We start from the raw sequence: 20,706 nt of genomic DNA on the forward strand, positions 1-20,706 counted from the left end.
CATCAACCTCAGCCTGGACCAGTCCACACAAGAGATCCACTTCCTGGACACTATGGTGCTAATAAGCAATGGTCACATAAACACCACCCTATACTGGAAACCTACTGACCGCAATGCCTATTTACATGCCTCCCGCTTTCATCCAGACCACACCACACAATCCATTGTCTACAGCCAAGCTCTACGATACAACCGCATTTGCTCCAAAACCTCAGACAGAGACAAATACCTACAACATCTCTATCAAGCGTTCTTACAACTACAGTACCCACCTGCTGAAGTGAAGAAACAGATTGACAGAGCCAGAAGAATACCCAGAAGTCACCTACTACAGGACAGGCCCAACAAAGAAAATAACGGAACGCCACTAGCCATTACCTTCAGCCCCCAACTAAAACCTCTCCAATGCATTATCAAGGATCTACAACCTATCCTGAAGGACGACCCATCACCCTCACAGATCTTGGGAGACAGGCCAGTCCTTGCTTACAGACAGCCCCCCAACCTGAAGCAAATACTCACCAGCAACCACACACCACACAACGGAACCACTAACCCAGGAACCCATCCTTGCAACAAAGCCCGTTGCCAACTGTGCCCACATATCTATTCAGGGGACACCATCATAGGGCCTAATCACATCAGCCACACTATCAGAGACTCCTTCACCTGCACATCTATCAATGTGATATATGCCATCATGTGCCAGCAATGCCCCTCTGCCATGTACATTGGTCAAACTGGACAGTCTCTACGTAAAAGAATAAATGGACACAAATCAGACATCAAGAATTATAACATTCAAAAACCAGTCGGAGAACACTTCAATCTCTTTGATCACTCGATTACAGACCTAAAAGTGGCAATTCTTCAACAAAAAAACTTCAAAAACAGACTCCAAGGAGAGACTGCTGAATTGGAATTAATTTGCAAACTGGATACAATTAACTTAGGCTTGAATAAAGACTGGGAGTGGCTGTGTCATTACACAAAGTAAAGCTATTTCCCCATGTTTATTCCCCACCCCCCACCCCCCACCCGTCACTGTTCCTCACACGTTCTTGTCAACTGCTGGAAATGGCCCACCTTGATTATCACTACACAAGGTTTTTTCCCCCCAGCTCTCCTGCTGATAATAGCTCACCTTACTTGATCACTCTTGTTACAGTGTATATGATAACACCATTGTTTCATGTTCTCTGTGTATATAAATCTCCCCACTGTATTTTCCACTGAATGCATCCGATGAAGTGAGCTGTAGCTCACAAAAGCTTATGCTCAAATAAATTTGTTAGTCTCTAAGGTGCCACAAGTCCTCCTTTTCTCCTGTCCTCTAGCTTGGGACAGGATCAAAAAGTGACTCACATAAGCTACTCACCTGGGTTTTCTCACCTATCTTTTGTTGGAGGTGCTGTACCTCCTACATTTCTTCCCTCCTTCCCCCCCCCCACCAAAAAGGCCCCACACTAGGCCAAATCTCTTTAAAAAAATGTTCCTAATAAGTTTATTAAGGTTTACCATGACTCAGTTTCCACACAGGCATTCCTATTAGTCCAAAGGCCACTTGGTGTTCATTACAACCAAAATACAACTATAAGCATATATATACACACCTGAATTCCCTACCCTAGCAACAAAACTGTTTATAAGCATTGACCAAAATGCAACAGGTTCAGACCTGGGAGACACCTTCCCATCATGGTGTGACTCGAGGCATAAGGAAAAGCTCTGACAAAGGGTATGTCTACACTACGGAATAAGGTCGAATTTATAGAAGTCGGTTTTTTAGAAATCGGTTTTATATATTCGAGTGTGTGTGTCCCCACAGAAAATGCTCTAAGTGCATTAAGTGCATTAACTCGGCGGAGCGCTTCCACAGTACCGAGGCAAGCGTCGACTTCCGGAGCGTTGCACTGTGGGTAGCTATCCCACAGTTCCCGCAGTCTCCGCTGCCCATTGAAATTCTGGGTTGAGATCCCAATGCCTGATGGGGCTAAAACATTGTCGCGGGTGGTTCTGGGTACATATCGTCAGGTCCCCCGTTCCCTCCCTCCCTCCGTGAAAGCAAGGGCAGACAATCGTTTCGCGCCTTTTTTCCTGAGTTACCTGTGCAGACGCCATACCACAGCAAGCATGGAGCCCGCTCAGGTAACCGTCACCCTATGTCTCCTGGGTGCTGGCAGACGCGATACGGCTTTGCTGCACAGTAGCAGCAACCCATTGCCTTCTGGCAGCAGATGGTGCAATACGATTTGTAGTCGTCCTCGTCGTGTCCGAGGTGCTCCTGGCCACGTCGGCTGGGAGCGCCTGGGCAGACATGGGCGCAGGGACTAAATTTGGAGTGACTTGACCAGGTCATTCTCTTTAGTCCTGCAGTCAGTCCTATTGAACCGTCTTATGGTGAGCGGGCAGGCGATACGGACTGCTAGCAGTCGTACTGTACCATCTTCTGCCAGGCAGGCAAGAGATGAGGATTGCTAGTAGTCGTATTGTACCATCTTCTGCCAGGCAGGCAAGAGATGGGGATGGCTAGCAGTCGTACTGTACCATCTTCTGCCGAGCAGCCATGAGATGTGGATGGCATGCAGTCCTTCTGCACCGTCTGCTGCCAGCCAAAGATGTAAAAGATAGATGGAGTGGGTCAAAACAAGAAATAGACCAGATTTGTTTTGTACTCATTTGCCTCCTCCCCTGTCTAGGGGACTCATTCCTCTAGGTCACACTGCAGTCACTCACAGAGAAGGTGCAGCGAGGTAAATCTAGCCATGTATCAATCAGAGGCCAGGCTAACCTCCTTGTTCCAATAAGAACAATAACTTAGGTGCACCATTTCTTATTGGAACCCTCCGTGAAGTCCTGCCAGAAATACTCCTTGATGTACAGGCACCCCCTTTGTTGATTTTAGCTCCCTGAAGCCAACCCTGTAAGCCGTGTCATCAGTCGCCCCTCCCTCCGTCAGAGCAACGGCAGACAATCGTTCCGCGCCTTTTTTCTGTGCGGACGCCATACCAAGGCAAGCATGGAGGCCGCTCAGCTCACTTTGGCAATTAGGAGCACATTAAACACCACACGCATTATCCAGCAGTATATGCAGCACCAGAACCTGGCAAAGCGATACCGGGCGAGGAGGCGACGTCAGCGCGGTCACGTGAGTGATCAGGACATGGACACAGATTTCTCTGAAAGCATGGGCCCTGACAATGCATGCATCATGGTGCTAAATGGGGCAGGTTCATGCTGTGGAACGCCGATTCTGGGCTCGGGAAACAAGCACAGACTGGTGGGACCGCATAGTGTTGCAGGTCTGGGACGATTCCCAGTGGCTGCGAAACTTTCGCATGCGTAAGGGCACTTTCATGGAACTTTGTGACTTGCTTTCCCCTGCCCTGAGGCGCATGAATACCAAGATGAGAGCAGCCCTCACAGTTGAGAAGCGAGTGGCGATAGCCCTGTGGAAGCTTGCAACACCAGACAGCTACCGGTCAGTTGGGAATCAATTTGGAGTGGGCAAATCTACTGTGGGGGCTGCTGTGATGCAAGTAGCCCACCCAATCAAAGATCTGCTGATATCAAGGGTAGTGACCCTGGGAAATGTGCAGGTCATAGTGGATGGCTTTGCTGCAATGGGATTCCCTAACTGTGGTGGGGCTATAGACGGAACCCATATCCCTATCTTGGCACCGGAGCACCAAGCCGCCGAGTACATAAACCGCAAGGGGTACTTTTCGATAGTGCTGCAAGCTCTGGTGGATCACAAGGGACGTTTCACCAACATCAACGTGGGATGGCCGGGAAAGGTGCATGATGCTCGCATCTTCAGGAACTCTGGTCTGTTTCAAAAGCTGCAGGAAGGGACTTTATTCCCAGACCAGAAAATAACTGTTGGGGATGTTGAAATGCCTATATGTATCCTTGGGGACCCAGCCTACCCCTTAATGCCATGGCTCATGAAGCCGTACACAGGCAGCCTGGACAGTAGTCAGGAGCTGTTCAACTACAGGCTGAGCAAGTGCAGAATGGTGGTAGAATGTGCATTTGGACGTTTAAAGGCGCGCTGGCGCAGTTTACTGACTCGCTTAGACCTCAGCGAAACCAATATTCCCACTGTTATTACTGCTTGCTGTGTGCTCCACAATATCTGTGAGAGTAAGGGGGAGACGTTTATGGCGGGGTGGGAGGTTGAGGCAAATCGCCTGGCTGCTGGTTACGCGCAGCCAGACACCAGGGCGGTTAGAAGAGCACAGGAGGGCGCGGTACGCATCAGAGAAGCTTTGAAAACCAGTTTCATGACTGGCCAGGCTACGGTGTGAAAGTTCTGTTTGTTTCTCCTTGATGAAACCCCCCACCCCTTGGTTCACTCTACTTCCCTGTAAGCTAACCACCCGCCCCTCCTCCCTTCAATCACCGCTTGCAGAGGCAATAAAGTCATTGTTGCTTCACATTCATGCATTCTTTATTCATTCATCACACAAATAGGGGGATGACTACCAAGGTAGCCCAGAAGGGGTGGTGGAGGAGGGAAGGAAAATGCCACACAGCACTTTAAGCACAGCACTTTAAAAGTTTACAACTTTAAAATTTATTGAATGACAGCCTTCTTTTTTTTCGGCAATCCTCTGTGGTGGAGTGGCTGGTTGGCCGGAGGCCCCCCCACCGCGTTCTTGGGCGTCTGGGTGTGGAGGCTATGGAACTTGGGGAGGAGGGCGGTTGGTTACAGAGGGGCTGCAGTGGCAGTCTGTGCTCCAGCTGCCTTTGCTGCAGCTCAACCATACACTGGAGCATACTGGTTTGGTCCTGCAGCAGCCTCAGCATTGAATCCTGCCTCCTCTCATCACGCTGCCGCCACATTTGAGCTTCAGCCCTGTCTTCAGCCCGCCACTTACTCTCTTCAGCCCGCCACTTACTCTCTTCAGCCCGCCACCTCTCCTCCCGGTCATTTTGTGCTTTCCTGCACTCTGACATTATTTGCCTCCACGCATTCGTCTGTGCTCTGTCAGTGTGGGAGGACAGCATGAGCTCGGAGAACATTTCATCGCGAGTGCGTTTTTTTTTCTTTCTAAGCTTCACTAGCCTCTGGGAAGGAGAAGATCCTGTGATCATTGAAACACATGCAGCTGGTGGAGAAAAAAAAAGGGACAGCGGTATTTAAAAAGACACATTTTATAAAACAGTGGCTACACTCTTTCAGGGTAAACCTTGCTGTTAACATTACATACATAGCACATGTGCTTTCATTACAAGGTCGCATTTTGGCTCCTCCCACTGCATGACTACCCCCTCAACCTTCCCCCCTCCCTGTGGCTAACAGCGGGGAACATTTCTGTTTAGCCACAGGCAAACAGCCCAGCAGGAATGGGCTCCTCTGAGTGTCCCCTGAAGAAAAGCACTCTATTTCAACCAGGTGACCATGAATTATATCTCACTCTCCTGAGGATAACACAGAGAGATAAAGAACGGATGTTGTTTGAATGCCAGCAAACATACACTGCAATGCTTTGTTCTACAATGATTCCCGAGTACGTGTTACTGGCCTGGAGTGGTAAAGTGTCCTACCATGAAGGACGCAATAAGGCTGCCCTCCCCAGAAACCTTTTGCAAAGGCTTTAGGACTACATCTAGGAGAACCGCAAATGCCAGGGCAAAGTAATCCTTTCACATGCTTGCTTTTAAACCATGTATAGTATTTTAAAAGGTACACTCACCAGAGGTCCCTTCTCCGCCTGCTGGGTCCAGGAGGCAGCCTTGGGTGGGTTCGGGGGGTACTGGCTCCAGGTCTAGGGTGAGAAACAGTTCCTGGCTGTCGGGAAAACCGGTTTCTCCGCTTGCTTGCTGTGAGCTATCTACAACCTCCTCATCATCATCATCTTCTTCGTCCCCAAAACCTGCTTCCGTATTGCCTCCATCTCTATTGAAGGAGTCAAACAACACGGCTGGGGTAGTGGTGGCTGAACCCCCTAAAATGGCATGCAGCTCATCATAGAAGCGGCATGTTTGGGGCTCTGACCCAGAGCGGCTGTTCGCCTCTCTGGTTTTCTGGTAGGCTTGCCTCAGCTCCTTCAGTTTCACGCGGCACTGCTTCGGGTCCCTGTTATGGCCTCTGTCCTTCATGCCCTGGGAGATTTTCACAAAGGTTTTGGCATTTCGAAAACTGGAACGGAGTTCTGATAGCATGGATTCCTCTCCTCAAACAGCGATCAGATCCCGTACCTCCCGTTCGGTCCATGCTGGAGCTCTTTTGCGATTCTGGGACTCCATCATGGTCACCTGTGCTGATGAGCTCTGCATGGTCACCTGCAGCTTGCCACGCTGGCCAAACAGGAAATGAGATTCAAAAGTTCGCGGTTCTTTTCCTGTCTACCTGGCCAGTGCATCTGAGTTGAGAGTGCTGTCCAGAGCGGTCATAATGGAGCACTCTGGGATAGCTCCCGGAGGCCAATACCATCGAATTGTGTCCACAGTACCCCAAATTCGAGCCGGCAACGTCGATTTAAGCGCTAATCCACTTGTCAGGGGTGGAGTAAGGAAATCGATTTTAAGAGCCCTTTAAGTCGAAATAAAGGGCTTCATTGTGTGGACGGGTGCAGGTTTACATCGATTTAACGCTGCTAAATTCGACCTAAAGTCCTAGTGTAGACCAGGGCAAAGAACCCCTAGCAAACATTCTACACTATAACAAGCAAGAGTTGTCACTGCTGGTTGTTGGACCTTAGCTCGAGTTAGATGAAGCAGTTTAGGGCTACACTCTGCTCTTGTCAGGGTTTTTCCCCTTATCTTACTTTGCCATATTTTTTCCCAACTAATGGACATTTCTAGCCAATTATGGTACTATCCCTGGTGCCCAGTTAACCGTGTTTTCTTTATTTATATTGCTTAGCCCAAAGCTTAAATAACACAACATTGGTATTATTGGGGTCACTATGAGTTTAATGCAGACAACTTTTTTCTTTCTCTTGATTTCATTCTTTATGCACACATGCTGGGGGCCTAGCACACGTGCTAAAATCCAAATCTAATGTGGGCCTATATTCTTACAAACTCCATCCCTCTGGCTGAGGAGGGCTGGACTCAGCTGTCTCAGGAGCCCATCAAAACCACCCCTGGCTCAGCCAGAGTCAGGACTATCCATTTGGCCTGGAGGGCATGTGGGGAAAGGACCCCCTTCCTCTTGGAGGTGCAGCAGGGGCCGCATTGTGTCTTAGTCACTATCTAGGTAATTAAGAGCCCATCTTTCATGTACATTAGCAGGAGTGAGGCTGCACTGAGACATGCATTGGCCGGCCATGCAGGGAAGGGGGCAGTTAAAGAGAATGGGTGTGTGACAGATAAGTGGATTTTTTGGCATCAGTCTTTACTGTAGAAAACCAGAGGGAAATTCTTACCCCTAAGTCCATTTTTATGGGGAGTCAGAATGTAGCCTTGACAGAGGCTGAGGAGGGAATTATAGAGCAGTGGTTCTCAATCGGGGTATGTGTGCCCCTGGGGGTACTTGGAGGTCTTCCAGGGGGTACATCAGCTCATCTAGATATTTGTCTAGTTTTACAACAGGCTACATAAAAAGCCCTAGCAAAGTCAGTACAAACTAAAATTTCATACAGATAATGGCTTGTTTATACTGTGCTATATACTATATAGTGAAATGTAAGTACAATGTTTATATTCCAGTTTATTTATTTTATAATTATATGGTAAAAATGAGAAAGTCAGCAACCTTTCAGCAATAGTGTGCTGTAACACTTTTGTATGTTTATATCTGATTTTGTAAGCAAGTACTTTTTAAGTGAGGTGAAACTTGGGGTACGCAAGACAAATCAGACTCCTGAATGGGGTACAGTAGCCTGGAAAGGTTGAGAGCCACTAGTATAGAGCAACTTGGGATAATTAAATGCAGTAAATAGCCAGGAGCAGATGGGATCAGCTGAGGGCTCAGAAGAAAAGAGCGTGAAATCACAGCGAGATTGACAGAGCCAGAGGAAGTAGGCAGAAATCCAGTGTCTGCGGGGAGCTGCTAACATGGTGCCTGTTTTCCAAAAAAGCTGCTTTGGGGATTAGCTGGGAGGCTCAAACCAGGAGGCCTCCTCTGGTTACCAGGGAAAACGAATGGAGTCAAAACAATGCTAAAATAGCTCAACTGTTGGATAGGTCTGATGTGATGGAGTCCAGCTGAGCCAATTCCTGGAGGGCCGGTGAGGCCTGTTGGCAGTAGGAAGCCTTTCTGTGTTCAAACACTATTGTGAGGAGCAAAGGCAGCTCACGTGATACCAACCACAACTAGTCCTGGTCCACGCTGACCTGTTAGTTGTGGCTGGTGACATGTCGTTCTATTTTAACACAGTATTTCCTAGTGAAGACAAGTCCTGACAGAGGCAAGAACACTTGGAAAAGTAGCTCTGGACTTGCAGTGCCGGGAAACAAGTGCTGGGCAAGGCCAGGATTGGAGTAGCTAGCTGTGAGCAACCCCACTGCCAGTAACTCTGCCTCATTTCTGACAGCTCCTCCAGGAGCAGGGAGGCAATTAACTCTGTCTCTATGGCTGCTGTGAGATCAATCCCAGGCACCTCAGGGCCAGAAAAATATCAGCAAGTTGGGAGGATGTCAGAGGAGAGCAACGAAAGTGATGGAGGGGCTGGTTTATGAGGAGAGATGACAAGGACTTGGTATGTTTAGCTTGGCTAAGCAATGACCAAAGGGCGAGTAGCGGGTCACAGGTGTTTGACAGGTAGAAGCCCCCAGGGGAGCAGGGGATTGCTCAAGGGTATACAGCTAAAGGGACTAGGATGAAATCATTGAAGGTGAATAGCAGTAAATATTTCCTAATAGCGAATTCTGTGAGGCTGTCATGTCATCTCCCAGGGGAAGCGGTGGGAGCCCCATCGTTTGGGACATTGAAACTGGACTGTAGTAAAGCCGAGGAAATATCCCAGAGGAACAGTCCTATGCTGGCAGGAAGATAAACTGGAGGATCCAACAGGACTTTATAACATCAAAGATTCTGAGTATTGGTGTGGGGGGGGGAGGGTGTAATTTATTGGGTTGCCACAAAAGGTGAAACTAAGGTGGTGTGGGAACAAGGTGAGCAGAGCCCTGTCTGCCCCTCTCCTAGTATCAGTGTCTCTCTTTCTCATAGCAGCTCTGGCGAACGGTTCAGTGCCTCGCTCCTACACACTGGCCGCAGCATGATGGCAGTGACTGATTCCAGCCGCCAGGACTGAGTGGGGAAGGCAGCGAGGGACCTTGGTCAGGTATGAGTACAAATGAGACGGCATCTGAAAACCAAATGACAACAATCGTGTGTAGTCTTATGGAGTGTAGCCCTGGGACAGGGCTTGGAGCAGATGGGAGCTTCCCCATTCCCCATGGCACCTCCTGCTGGGAGAGGCTAAGACTGGAGAAGTTGTGAGCGGCCCACCACCAGTGCCCTGCCCCATCTCCTACAGCACCTCCTGCTGAGAGAGCTTGGGAATTGAGTAGCTGGGAGCTCGCCCATCCCGTGTTCCTGTGCTGATTCCTACAGCGCCAGCGGCTGGGACTGCACTAGCTACGTGCTCACTCTGACAGCTACCTGCCCTACACTCATCTCTGTGGTGCCTCCTGCTGAGAGAGGCTGGGGCTCTAATAGCCGTGCTCACAGCCAGCTCCACCTGCTGGGGAAGGCCAGGACTGGAGTAGCTGTGAACTCCTGCCCGCTAATGTTCCCCCACTCCCCAACGCCATCCTGCCCCTGGTGGACTCTGCCCAGGTGTTTTGCAGGGTCTGCGTGGAGGCACAGATGGACACCGTGTACTTGGCTGAGCCTGCACCCGGGGGTGCCAACCCCATCTCCCTAGATGTCCTCAGCTTCCTGGACCCGCTAGCGAACAGCACGGAGGAGCAGTGCTTCAGTGCCCGGTCCCGCAGCACGGTCCTGCAGGGACTGCCATTCGGCGGCGTGCCCACCGTGCTCGCCATCAACTTCATCCTCTGGCTGGTGAGTGAGGCGAGGAGGGGGCCGTGCCAGGGTGCCATACTGCCCCCTGTCCCCACCTCCCAGTGTCTGCCCAGTCTCTCGGCAGTGTCTCAAGTGACCTGGGGACGGAAAGAGGCAGGCCTCGGGGTGGGAGTGACTCAGCGTGACTAGAACCGCACACAGGACTAAAGTGTGACACCACATCACCTATTCAGCGTGGTCAGATGACACAGTGGTCAGAATGCCTGAGCCCTGTCTCCGCTGCAGCTCTTGCTAATGGAGCTGGCCAGGTGGTGAACTATGAGCCCTGATTTTCCTGGTGCCAACGAGGCCGTGTGTGTGCAGGTGGAGTCCCCGAGGAGAGACGAGTGTCATAATCATGGACATGTGTGTGCGTTATGTGAGCCTGCAGCAGGTATCAGATTCTGCCTGTAGGCATCTGGGTGGGTTCCAGCATGTGTTGAGCCCATGGTGGGTGTATAACTGGGCCTGGGAAGGTGTGGAAGGGTTGTATTGTGTGACTATGCTGGGCATACAGCTCTGACTACGAGGTGGGAGGTAGTTTCTTTGAGTGTGACTCTTGTTCTGCGTTAATGTGTGTGTGTGTGTGTGTGTGTGTGAGAGAGAGAGATAGAGATGAGGTGGGGCTTGCCCTGGCTATATGGGTCTCTGCCTTTCTGTGTGTGTATGTGTGTATGGTCACCTTAGTTGTGTGCCTGTGTGTGGGTATATTCACCTTGTGTGGATGGGTGTTGCGGTTTAGTACCCTGGACTCTGTGGGTCTCTGCTGGGGTGTGTGAATGCAGTCACCAGGAGCCAGTTGCAATGGAGTCACTGGAGCAGGACCTCAATTTGGCTTTGAGAGGAGCTTTGACTGGTTCTGCTGTCATGTCTGGGCCCACCTGTGGAGGGCAACCCCCCTGAATGGAGGGGCCTCTAGAAGTCAGGTGGCTGGAACATCAACCCTTTGCTTTCTCTCTCCTGCTGCAGCTTCTCCTCCTGGTCTTCTCCTGCCTTCGGAAAGCAGCTTGGGACTATGGGCGCCTGGCCCTGCTGATGGATAATGACAGGTGAGGACTGAGCTCCCTTTCTAGGGGCTGGTGGCATCCCCCAAGTGTTTGTGACAGAGCAGGAAGAGGAGGTGGGGGGTCTGTTCCCTGCCCTTATTCCAAAACAAGCCCAGCAGAGTCAATGTCAGGGCTGCTGGATGGTGCCAGACCAGCAGCCTTGGGATTTCATCCCCACGGAGAGGCACACCGCATGGGTGGCAGCAGGGCAACCTTCTCTCACTGGCTCCCTCATCCCTGCCCTGGAGGAACACTGGCTAGGGATGGGAGGGCAGTTCAGCATCCATGGCCCAGTCAGCCTCTCTGCTGAGCCTTTCAAGATGGGGGCCAGTCAGTGCCCATTGTGCTGCTGGGTTTTATAATGTGGACACGTTTCTGGGGCGGGGACGGGAATGCTGCCACTAGTAAGCTCTGGAGCTCTCTCCTGTCCCCACGCTGCAGGCGGATTGAAGGCAAGTTCGGTTCTGTAGCAGTGGAAGTGGCAGGGCTGTCCGTGCGCTGGCAGGGCCAGGTTCTCTAGAGTGACACTGGCGGGTGTATCAGAGTCAGCGCCAGGGCTGCATTAGCTTTCACTTGTAGGTTCAGAGCTAAGGAACATGTTCCTTCCTTTTTTTCTTTCTTGGAAAACCAGGAAGAAATAGGGAACTTTGCACCAAAAGGTTAAATAACAAACCCCTCACGAGTCCGTTAGCTTGTGCAGCAATTATTGAGCTAACACGCAAGCCACTAACGGTGAGGGGACCCCATCCTCCACCTCCCTCTCAGCAGTTGCACCATCCCTTGGTGAAAGGTCCTGACCAGGGTTGCCAAGGCTCCCTGAGGACCTGATCCGACGCCTGCTGAACAGCTACTGATGGCAATGGGAGAAGGATCGGGCCTTTTGACTGGAGACTATCGTCAGCACAGGGGTCCTTGAGGGTTATGGAACTAGCTAAATGCTGGCATGTGGCTTAATGCTCTGGCCTTCTGCAAAGAGGGTGCAAGTGTCAGAGGGGTGCAGAGCGTGTATCTGAATGAAATCTGTGTGCTACGATATGTTATGAATTATACCTGATAGGACGCGCACAAAACTGCTGCGAATTATACCTGATAGGTCACGCACAGTTCGAATCTAGGCTGAGGCACATGAACAAAGTCCACAACTGCAGAGTTTCCAAAAAACATTAAGTTTATTACGCTCGAGCGTGGTGCCCCCCTGCTAGTCAGGAGGGGACCCCGAATACAGATTATACAAAGGTTATATACCTTTTAGCAAAGCATGTTGCCCTTGTGCATCGGAAACTTCAGCCAATAAACAAACCCTTTTCTTATCTACCACCTATCCCTGCTAGGTGCATTCCTCGTGCTAAACTAGTATGTTAATTACACAGCATGGTCCTAAAGCAATGCATTAGTAACTTTTATTATCAGGATGGGAGAGGAGGGGAAACAGGGGAGTTTAGAGGTGTGGGTTTGGGTTGCTCGGGATGAGAGGATGGGTGTGGGGGTGGGGAGGGTTGTTTAGAAATAGAGCTGAAGGTGTGGGTGGTAGGTGATGATTAGGGGATTCATGGCACCTGGCATGTTGTTGTCATTATCTTACTCGTAGTCTGAGGTGGAGCTGAGTGGGGATGAGCGTGTGGGGGGAATGCAGGTGCAATGGGCTGCAGGCTGGCGGGTGATAGTTAACTGGGGAGATAAAACTGGGAGGATAAGCAGGGAATGATATAGTCTCCTGGATGGTTTCTGATACTTCTAATTGTCTCGTCTCTCCCCCACTTCTGAACCAGCCGAATCCCTCCAAGCACATGGAATTCCTACGAGTAATGATAATGGTGATCTGGTGATTGTGGTTTTGGTGACAAGAAAAATGCCTTCCTGCGAAAGAAAGAGAAACAGCAGCTGCTTTCCCACAGGGGTTGGAGCCACCAAAGGGGCAGGAGACTGCCTCAGCACAGAGTGTGGGGCTGGCAGCAGGAGGGGAGAGAGTGCTACGTGTTTCTGGTACAGCAGTGAGGGTCTCCTGGTGCACTAGTCTGTTTGGGTGGAGGAGACATTAGCATTCTCCTGGCCTGCAGATTTCCAGGCGTTTAGAACCCAGCTGGGCCTTAGGACAGGACTCATGAGAAAAATGTGATCATCGCAATAAAAAAAAATAAATCAGACCCTATATTTGGTATTGATTAAAAGAATGTCTGGATTCTGAGAGATGTTGTTCCCCATTTACAAGTCCAAACCTGCTTTGGTTAGCAACATGAAACCAGACCAAAATATCAGGCATCCTCCCCACAGATGCCGTGTTCCTCAGCACCTCCCAGCCATCCTACTCCCCACCCCTGCAGCAGTTCCTCTTTCTTTCCCACGGCTGTTATTTCTGGAGGGGGGTAGGAAAGGGTGTCTCTGAGAGATATGGGGCTGGCTCTAGGGAATTCTTTCCAGAATCTTCTTCTGAGCCTCAGGTTTCTTTGATTTTTCTCAAGCGCTGGCTTTGGTTCTAAATCTGGAAATGTGTCAGTGATGTTTTCACTTGTTGGAGAGATTAAAGGGACAGTCAAGATTTAAACCAGCAGACATGGTTAAAAATATGATATTAGAATGTCACATGGCATGTTTAAAACTGACAGAACTGTAAAAGTCCAAGTCACTTTTCCCCAGTAATCTCCTATTTGCTTTACACCCTGAATTTCACTCCTCCTGTGCAGTGACATTAGCCAGATCACTTTCACTTCCTCATTCTTGACACTTTCCCTTGCTAGTCACCAGGCACTAGCCCATGGCTAAACTGCCAGGAAGGCTTTAAAGCTAAACAAAAATGTTTTTCCATTCAGTTAATGGAAACCTTGCTGTTAATAAGAATATTGACATTGACCTCATTCGGAAAGCGCTTTGAAATCTACTGATGAAAAGCACTATCTAAGAGTTAGGTATTACTGTATTATTGTAATTTTATTATTAAGTTTTGAAAAACATTTTTCTCACACAATCTAAATTCCAGCACAAATGACTTGACACTGTCCCTTTAAGAGTTTGTCTCTCCCCAAGCTGTTCCTCTTCTACCAGGATAGTGCAAGTGATGTCACAGTGCTGAATTAGTAATGTTGCAGTCACTGCCGTGATGATGTCACAAACATGGAGTTATGACCTCACTGGAGAAAAGAGTGGAGAACTCTTCTTTAACAAAGTATTTGCGATAACAGAAGAGAAGCAGGGAAACAACCAGACAATGGAGCCTCATGCACTAGTGGGATCTTGTTTTTACTTTGATCTGGCGGGATATTCCCTCTTCATTACTTCTAGGGAGTCCCAAGTGTAAACCAAAGGGGATTTTCCTGGAAAGGAGCCAGTACAGGGAGAAGTGTTGAATAGTTAATATCTTCCCCACACTGACCCTGGTTCTGAAGAGCCTCCTTTAACTTGTCCTGAAGGTAGTGACCTCACATGGGTTTTGTGAAGCGTGAGCAGTGTTTATGAACCATAAGGAGAACCTTGAACAAATGGAGCTAGAGGACAGAGTGTTATTATATCATAACAAATCCATGGCCATTGAGTACTTAACAGCATGAGCAAGGAGAGAACTCGGATACTCCCACTCCAAAAGCATAGAGCCCTAGCACTTGAGCTAAAGGTGACTCTCCATTAGCTGACAGCACTATAGGGACTATGGCCCACAGTGAAACAGGTCTGATTCTGCTGTGCAGAGGGCAGTGACTGCATGCATAGACAGACAGACACACATATGCCAATTTGTTACAGTATTATCATTATTGACTGACTTGGTGTCTCATTTCTCCTGTATGCTGTGGGCATCGATACAGTTCAATATGTCCTAGACAATGGCTGTGTGTGTGTAATCACTGTTTCCGTGAAACTGAATCTGTGCCATTCACAGGGGAGATGCAGTTATTTCCTGGGGGGAAACTGTTGGGGGTGGCACGTTTTTGGGGTGCAGTTGCTGCATGTATAGAATCCTTTTGCCACCTGCTGATTCACCTTCTTAACAAACTGTCTGATGAGAGAGCTGACTCCATGCAGCTATTGAGCTAAAAAAATTTCCCAGCTGCTGGGCTAGAAATGCACAAGTGATGTCCTGGCTTGGCTGATTTCTCAGAAGGGTGTCGCTTGCTATGGGGGAAAATGTCACTTTGAAGTGGGTCTGATCAGAATCCTGGGTTTTTTCCCTGTCCTTCTCGCTCCCTCTCTTGTGCTTCTCCCTCATTCCCTCTCTTCTTTCTCTCCCCTTCTCTCCATCCTGTGCCCCCTTTCTTGCCCTCTCTCTCCTCTTCCCTCTGCCCGGAAGCTTGACATCGCTGTTCTACGGGGAGCAGAGCGAGAAGGAAAAATCTCCGTCGGAGACCAGCCCACCGGATATCGATAACAAAGATGTGGTGAGTCTTAGTGGGATGTGGGAGGGAAATTAGCTCCATCCTGTGCAAAGAGGAGCTCTCTTTACTACAGGGAGCCCAGGTTTAAAATTAGATTAGGTCACCAGTCTGAAGTTTCCTGTTTAATATGAACCAATGGTGGAACCAGGAGCTGCTCTTTGTTTTCCTGGGAAGCAGCAGTTTTCTAATTCTCTTACAGTGAGTGTTAGTGTTTGGGAAATCCCCACCCCACCCCATTGCTCTAGCACCAGGGGATCTATTGTTGGTGGCAGCAGTGGGAGTGTTAGAGTAGACAGCACACTGGTGCTTTTGCCATTGTGTCTTCTAGATCCGTTCCCAACAGGGTTAGACAACACGGTGGTAGAAACTCCTGAGTACTGTCTATGTCAGTACTCCTTACATGGAAGATTTTCCTACATTTCCCAGGGTAGATGCAGCTTGTCTCTCTCTCATTCCCTCTCCTCCATCTCTCCATTGCCCTGCTCTCGCTCTCTCAGCATGTTTGTCATACAGAAAGATTTAAGATCTGGCTAACAAAAAGATGATCCCCAAAAGTGGCTTTGGCCATGGCTCTGGTGACATTCCTGGCATCGCCTCTTCTTCTCCACAGCAGGTCTTGGCCGTTTACTGGGAATTCTCCTGTTTCCCTCTGATTCGTGACCCTGTTCACTTGTCATTGGGTGGAGGGGGGGACGTACATTTCATGGGGTCAAGTCAAATGAAAGCCCATGGGAGTGGCCTGTATCCTGCAGAGGGCGAATTGCCCCAGGGAGGTAAGCTCCTCCCCAGGGCTAATGCCCTTGTGAAGTCCTTGGAAGGGGACTGCTGTGCTGTCGAAGGACCTGTCCTTCAGAGGAGCCCTGGAGCTGAGGTCAGCCATGCCAGCCAGTGCGAAGGAACGCTGCTTGAGTCTGTCCTTGGATTCTGCAGGATTCAAGCCCCTGTCATCCCCACCTACCATACTTCTCAAACCTGCTCCCAGATCTCTGCAGTGATGGGGCTTGCCTGACCTAGCCTCTGCCCTGGCTGCTCTTGCTGTGAAGACAAATTCCCTAATCTCCAGCCTAGACATTTTCTTCCATCACTTCAGGGCCATCCCTCCTTGTCCTTCCATCTCCTGAGAGCATTAATAATTCCCTTCATTCACTTGTACTGTCGCCCTGATGGCTTCTGTAGGCTGTGATCATGTCCCCCCAGAGTTATCTTTATTCTAGGCAGTGCTAGCCAGATTCATGCCCAGCGATTTCCCCCAGAAGGAATGTGACCCGGTGCATTTATCTGTCGGCTCCTCTCTGCTCTCCTAGTACGTCTTCTCCAGTCCCTTAGCCTCTCTCAGCTGGCTGCTACCTGGATGCTAAAGGTCCTGTGGCATTTTCAGAAAAACAGGTGATCACCTCCGTGTTCTGTCCTCATTGACACTAGTTGTGCTGTCAGAGCTGGTCACTGAGTGCAGATCAGCAGCTCTGTTAGTTTAGCAATAGTTGCCTTGTGGCCAGCCCCCGACTGCCCCCCTTGGCCACAATGACCGCACGGCTGCTCCCTGGTTCCCCACAATGTGAAGCACTCTGAGGCCACATTCCACTTCTGGTACCTTGGTTTGCTCTCAACCAGCTGATCCTATTTATCTTACCTTCCAGGGATTCTGCTCCTGGCTCATTTCCATCTACCAAATGAAGTAAGTACATGTCCTTTCCTGTCTGCATTGGATGGCAGCTAACTGGCCTCCCTCTGCCTTTCTATGTATCCAAGACACCATCACCAGTGAATATCCCGGTGCTGCTGTATCTGCTTGGCATCCCTTGATCAGAAAGCACCTCCCCTGGAGGGGGAGGGGAATATGGGTTTTTTGTTCATTACACCCTGCTCTCCCTTTTGCGCTGTCCCATCTCCCCTCTGCCCTGGTTCTGGTGAGTGCTTCCCTCCCACCCTGAGGGGCATTCAGGAGGCCCACAACATACCTAAAGTTCAGAAAAAGTTTGACAGACTTCTCCCCTCCCACCCTCGTTTTTGTGGTGCCCTTGGTTCTGATCAGGTCCCAAAGAGTGAAGCACTGCCCAAAAAGTCTATTCTCAGGGCCAGTGGGGATCAGAACGGGCTGGAACTCCCCTGAGAGAGACCAGACACAGGGGCTTCCCACCTCTCATTTAGCAGAGTTGGCTAGTTCAGGAAAGCGTCCAGATTTGTTGGTGATTCACTGGCTGGACTCTCCAAATGCTGGGAGATCACCATCCCTTCTTGTGTCCATCCAGGGATCCGGTCCATGGAATGTTAGGGACATCCTATTGTGTGGGAGTTAGAGATGGAGACGTCCAATTAGGTGCCTCCAGGGGCTAGTGCAGGATTGTTCCTTTCAGTGTATGTTCCAGGGCTTTGTCCAAGCCCAGGTTAAATGTCCCAAATGATGGGGCTCCCTCCCAGCCCTTCCCTTGGGGACCAGTCTGCAACCCTCTAGACGTCCCAGATGTCCCATTCCACAGGTGCCAGAATGCCATCCTCCAGGGAGAGACTTGGAGCACTCTCCTCCTGAATCCCTTATGTGCTCTCAGGAGGGATGGCCTGAGTTTGAGCCCTGCAGTATTTGGGGCTGGTGCTTTCCACTGGAGAGTGGGGAGGCCATGCCCCCTGAGCAGGGAGGGCTATCTCACATCACCTGCACTAACACATCATCCGCCTCTGTATCGGTAAGGGATGAGGAGCTTCAGAGCAAGTGTGGGATCGACGCCACCACCTACCTCTCTTTCCAGCGCCACATCCTGGTGCTGGTCATGATCGTCTGTGTGCTCTCTGTGGCCGTCATCCTGCCTGTCAACTTCTCTGGGGACCTCTTGGGTAGGTAATTCTCCAAGCCCACTGGTTGATCCCAGTGGCAGGGCACAGATCTCCACAGCACATGGGTGGGCATCATGCACCAAGCCGGATGGGGGAATGATGACGCTGTCAGTTAGCTGGGAAGGTGGAATTCTGGATAAGGTGTGGTGCCCGGAAAATTGGTCCAGTGCAGGGGGTCATGCCTGGGAGATTGGCCCCACGGGGTATGGGTTGGTGGCCAGCTGTGGAGTATAGGAAATGGGAGAGACCAGAGAAGCTTTGGGGCTTTGAGGAGGAGGCCAGGAGAAACCCCAGGGAAGCAGCAGACAGGAAGGAGCCAGGAGGGGACCCAGGCATCTGTCACGGGGGAGCTGTTTGTATTCTGGGCCTGAACTGCTTGAGATGCGCGGCACTCCCATGACCTCCATGCTTCCCCTCTTCTCTTCCAGGAAGCAGTCCAGCTCATTTTGGCCGGACGACCATCACCAACGTCCCAACACAGTACGTTCCCCCCACACCTTGCAGCCGCACTCTCTGCCGTTTGAGGGGATGTCTGCCAGGGGCACAGGGTTAGACCATCAGCAGTGTGGGGACTGGCCCCTGGGACCAGGGACAGGGTTTACTTTTACATGATTCATAAAGATCCCCATGTCTGATGCACTGCAAAGACGTGTGAGCACCTGATGGCCAGACATGGACAGCTGTCCAAGAAGAGATGGGAGCCAGCACTCCTACACCATGCACAATAGCACCTCCTGCTGGAACTGCCGTAGCTTGGAGCTAGCACCTCCCCAGCCAGCATTCCTACCCCATTCAGTACAGCACCTCCTGCTGGGATGGGTTTGGTCTGGAGCAGCTTGAGTTTACAAGTTCTCTTGCCTCATTCCTCCAGCAGCTCAGCTAGTGCTCCTGCAGCATTCCCTCTGGTGCTCCCTATGGAAGAGGCTAGGACTGCAGTAACTGAACTTCCAGCAGCTCACCCTCCTGCACCCATTCCTTACAGCACCTTGTGCTGGAAGAGGCTGGGACTGCAGCAGCTATGAGCATGGACGCTATGTGCTTTTGGTTTGCACCGTGATGGGCAGATAGCTTGCCCTCCAGGTGGAGGGGAGGGCGGGACTGCAGTGGGTTTGACTGATCTCCACTAGGGGTTCTGCTTTGTTAGGATGCAGATCTGTTCCTTTTTCTTGCCAGAGACCGTCTCCTGTGGCTGCATAGTATCTTCGCTCTCATCTATTTCATTATCACCATCCTCTGTATGGCTCATCACTCTGTCCAGCTCGAATACAAGGAAGATGAGAAGGTAAGCTGCCCCCAGTCCTCTTCTGCCCCTCCCAACCCAAGGGGGGACCCTGCACAACTTTACTTGTCCTTTGCCCAATCAAATTGAAACTTGTTTGTGCTGCTATCGAGGGACTGAGCTCAACCCATGTCCAAGCAGTGTAAGAGGTGGTAGGGTCTAGTGGTTACAGCAGGGGCCTGGGAGTCAGAGGCGATTCCCAGCACTGGGAGGGTGTATGCTTGAGTAATTAGAGCCTGGAATTAGAAGTCAGGACTCCTGGTTCTGTTCCTACCTCTTAGAGGGGTTATAGTGAGCTGGCTGGGGACTGGGAATCAGGACTCCTGGATTCTATCCCAGCTTTGCCACCAATTCACAGGATGATCTTGTACCAGTCTCTGTGCATCATTTTTGTCCGTCTGTGCAATGGAAGAGATTATACTGACCTTCCTTCCAGGGAGAATGGGAGGTGCTGCAGAGGCAGGAGTGTTGTGAATGCCAGACAGAGCATGGTTTTGCTCCCCAATCCCTTTGTCTCAGCTCTTCTTCTCCTCTCCCAGGTCGCCCGGACACTGATGGTCACCCGGATTCCCAAGGAGATCACAGACTCCTCCCTTCTCATCAAGCATTTTCAGTGAGTAGAACCGCAGGCAGCTGCTTGATCTGTGCCCATCTCTATGAGCTTCCCTGCCCCTGGTTCTGCTGATTCTTGATGACTCACTGGAGGGAGGCAGGTCGGGATGCCCATGGTCTGGAGGAAGGGCAAAAACATTAGAGGAACATCAGTGTGGAAAGCAGGTGATGGTGCCAGCAGCCAAAGGTCAGGTAATGAAGACAGTGGTTCTGCCCCCTGCTGGCTGCCATGGCAAAGGCAGGTATAGAAAATGCAGTTATCCTTCCTCTTCTCATCCAACATTGCCCAGGAAGACTCACCTCCTGGGGGTTGGTAAGTGCCTGGGGATAGAAGGCTGTCCCCCTCTGCAATCCCAGCTCTCCCTTCCTTGAGGAGCTGGGGATGAGGAGCCAGTGGGGCTGGGAGAAGCGAGTGGTTTGAGTCTCTTCAGTCTCCTGGAGGGGAGAGTCTCACATGTCTGTCTGCATATGTGCTCCCCAGCGAGGCCTATCCCAGCTGTACCGTCACCAACGTCCAGTTCTGCTTTGATGTTCGCAAGCTGATGAAGCTGGATGGAGAGAGGTGAGTCTGCCCTGGGGCCTTGGTGCCTTGAACTCCTTAGGAGACCCATGGAG

At 50.6% G+C, this 20,706-nt stretch overlaps 1 protein-coding gene across 7 annotated transcripts in view; it reads left to right on the forward strand.

The window, feature by feature from the left end:
* Positions 1-20,706, forward strand: part of TMEM63C (transmembrane protein 63C) — an 87,253-nt gene that overhangs the window by 52,664 nt on the left and 13,883 nt on the right. For 3 of the 7 annotated variants that reach the window (XM_048855546.2, XM_048855549.2, XM_048855550.2), the window contains 10 exons: positions 9,125-9,239; positions 9,748-9,964; positions 10,934-11,013; positions 15,287-15,374; positions 17,009-17,046; positions 18,058-18,200; positions 18,629-18,680; positions 19,374-19,482; positions 20,019-20,092; positions 20,573-20,653. In XM_048855546.2, coding sequence (XP_048711503.2) covers positions 9,767-9,964; positions 10,934-11,013; positions 15,287-15,374; positions 17,009-17,046; positions 18,058-18,200; positions 18,629-18,680; positions 19,374-19,482; positions 20,019-20,092; positions 20,573-20,653 — 863 coding nt within the window. In that variant the 5' untranslated portion in view covers positions 9,125-9,239; positions 9,748-9,766. Of the gene's footprint in view, positions 1-9,124; positions 9,240-9,736; positions 9,965-10,933; positions 11,014-15,286; positions 15,375-17,008; positions 17,047-18,057; positions 18,201-18,628; positions 18,681-19,373; positions 19,483-20,018; positions 20,093-20,572; positions 20,654-20,706 lie in introns of all 7 variants that reach the window. The other 4 variants (XM_048855548.2, XM_048855551.2, XM_048855547.2 and 1 more) reach the window with 3 other exon arrangements.

This window comes from Caretta caretta, chromosome 6 (assembly GCF_965140235.1).
Source record: "Caretta caretta isolate rCarCar2 chromosome 6, rCarCar1.hap1, whole genome shotgun sequence".
Classification (NCBI taxonomy): domain Eukaryota; kingdom Metazoa; phylum Chordata; order Testudines; family Cheloniidae; genus Caretta; species Caretta caretta.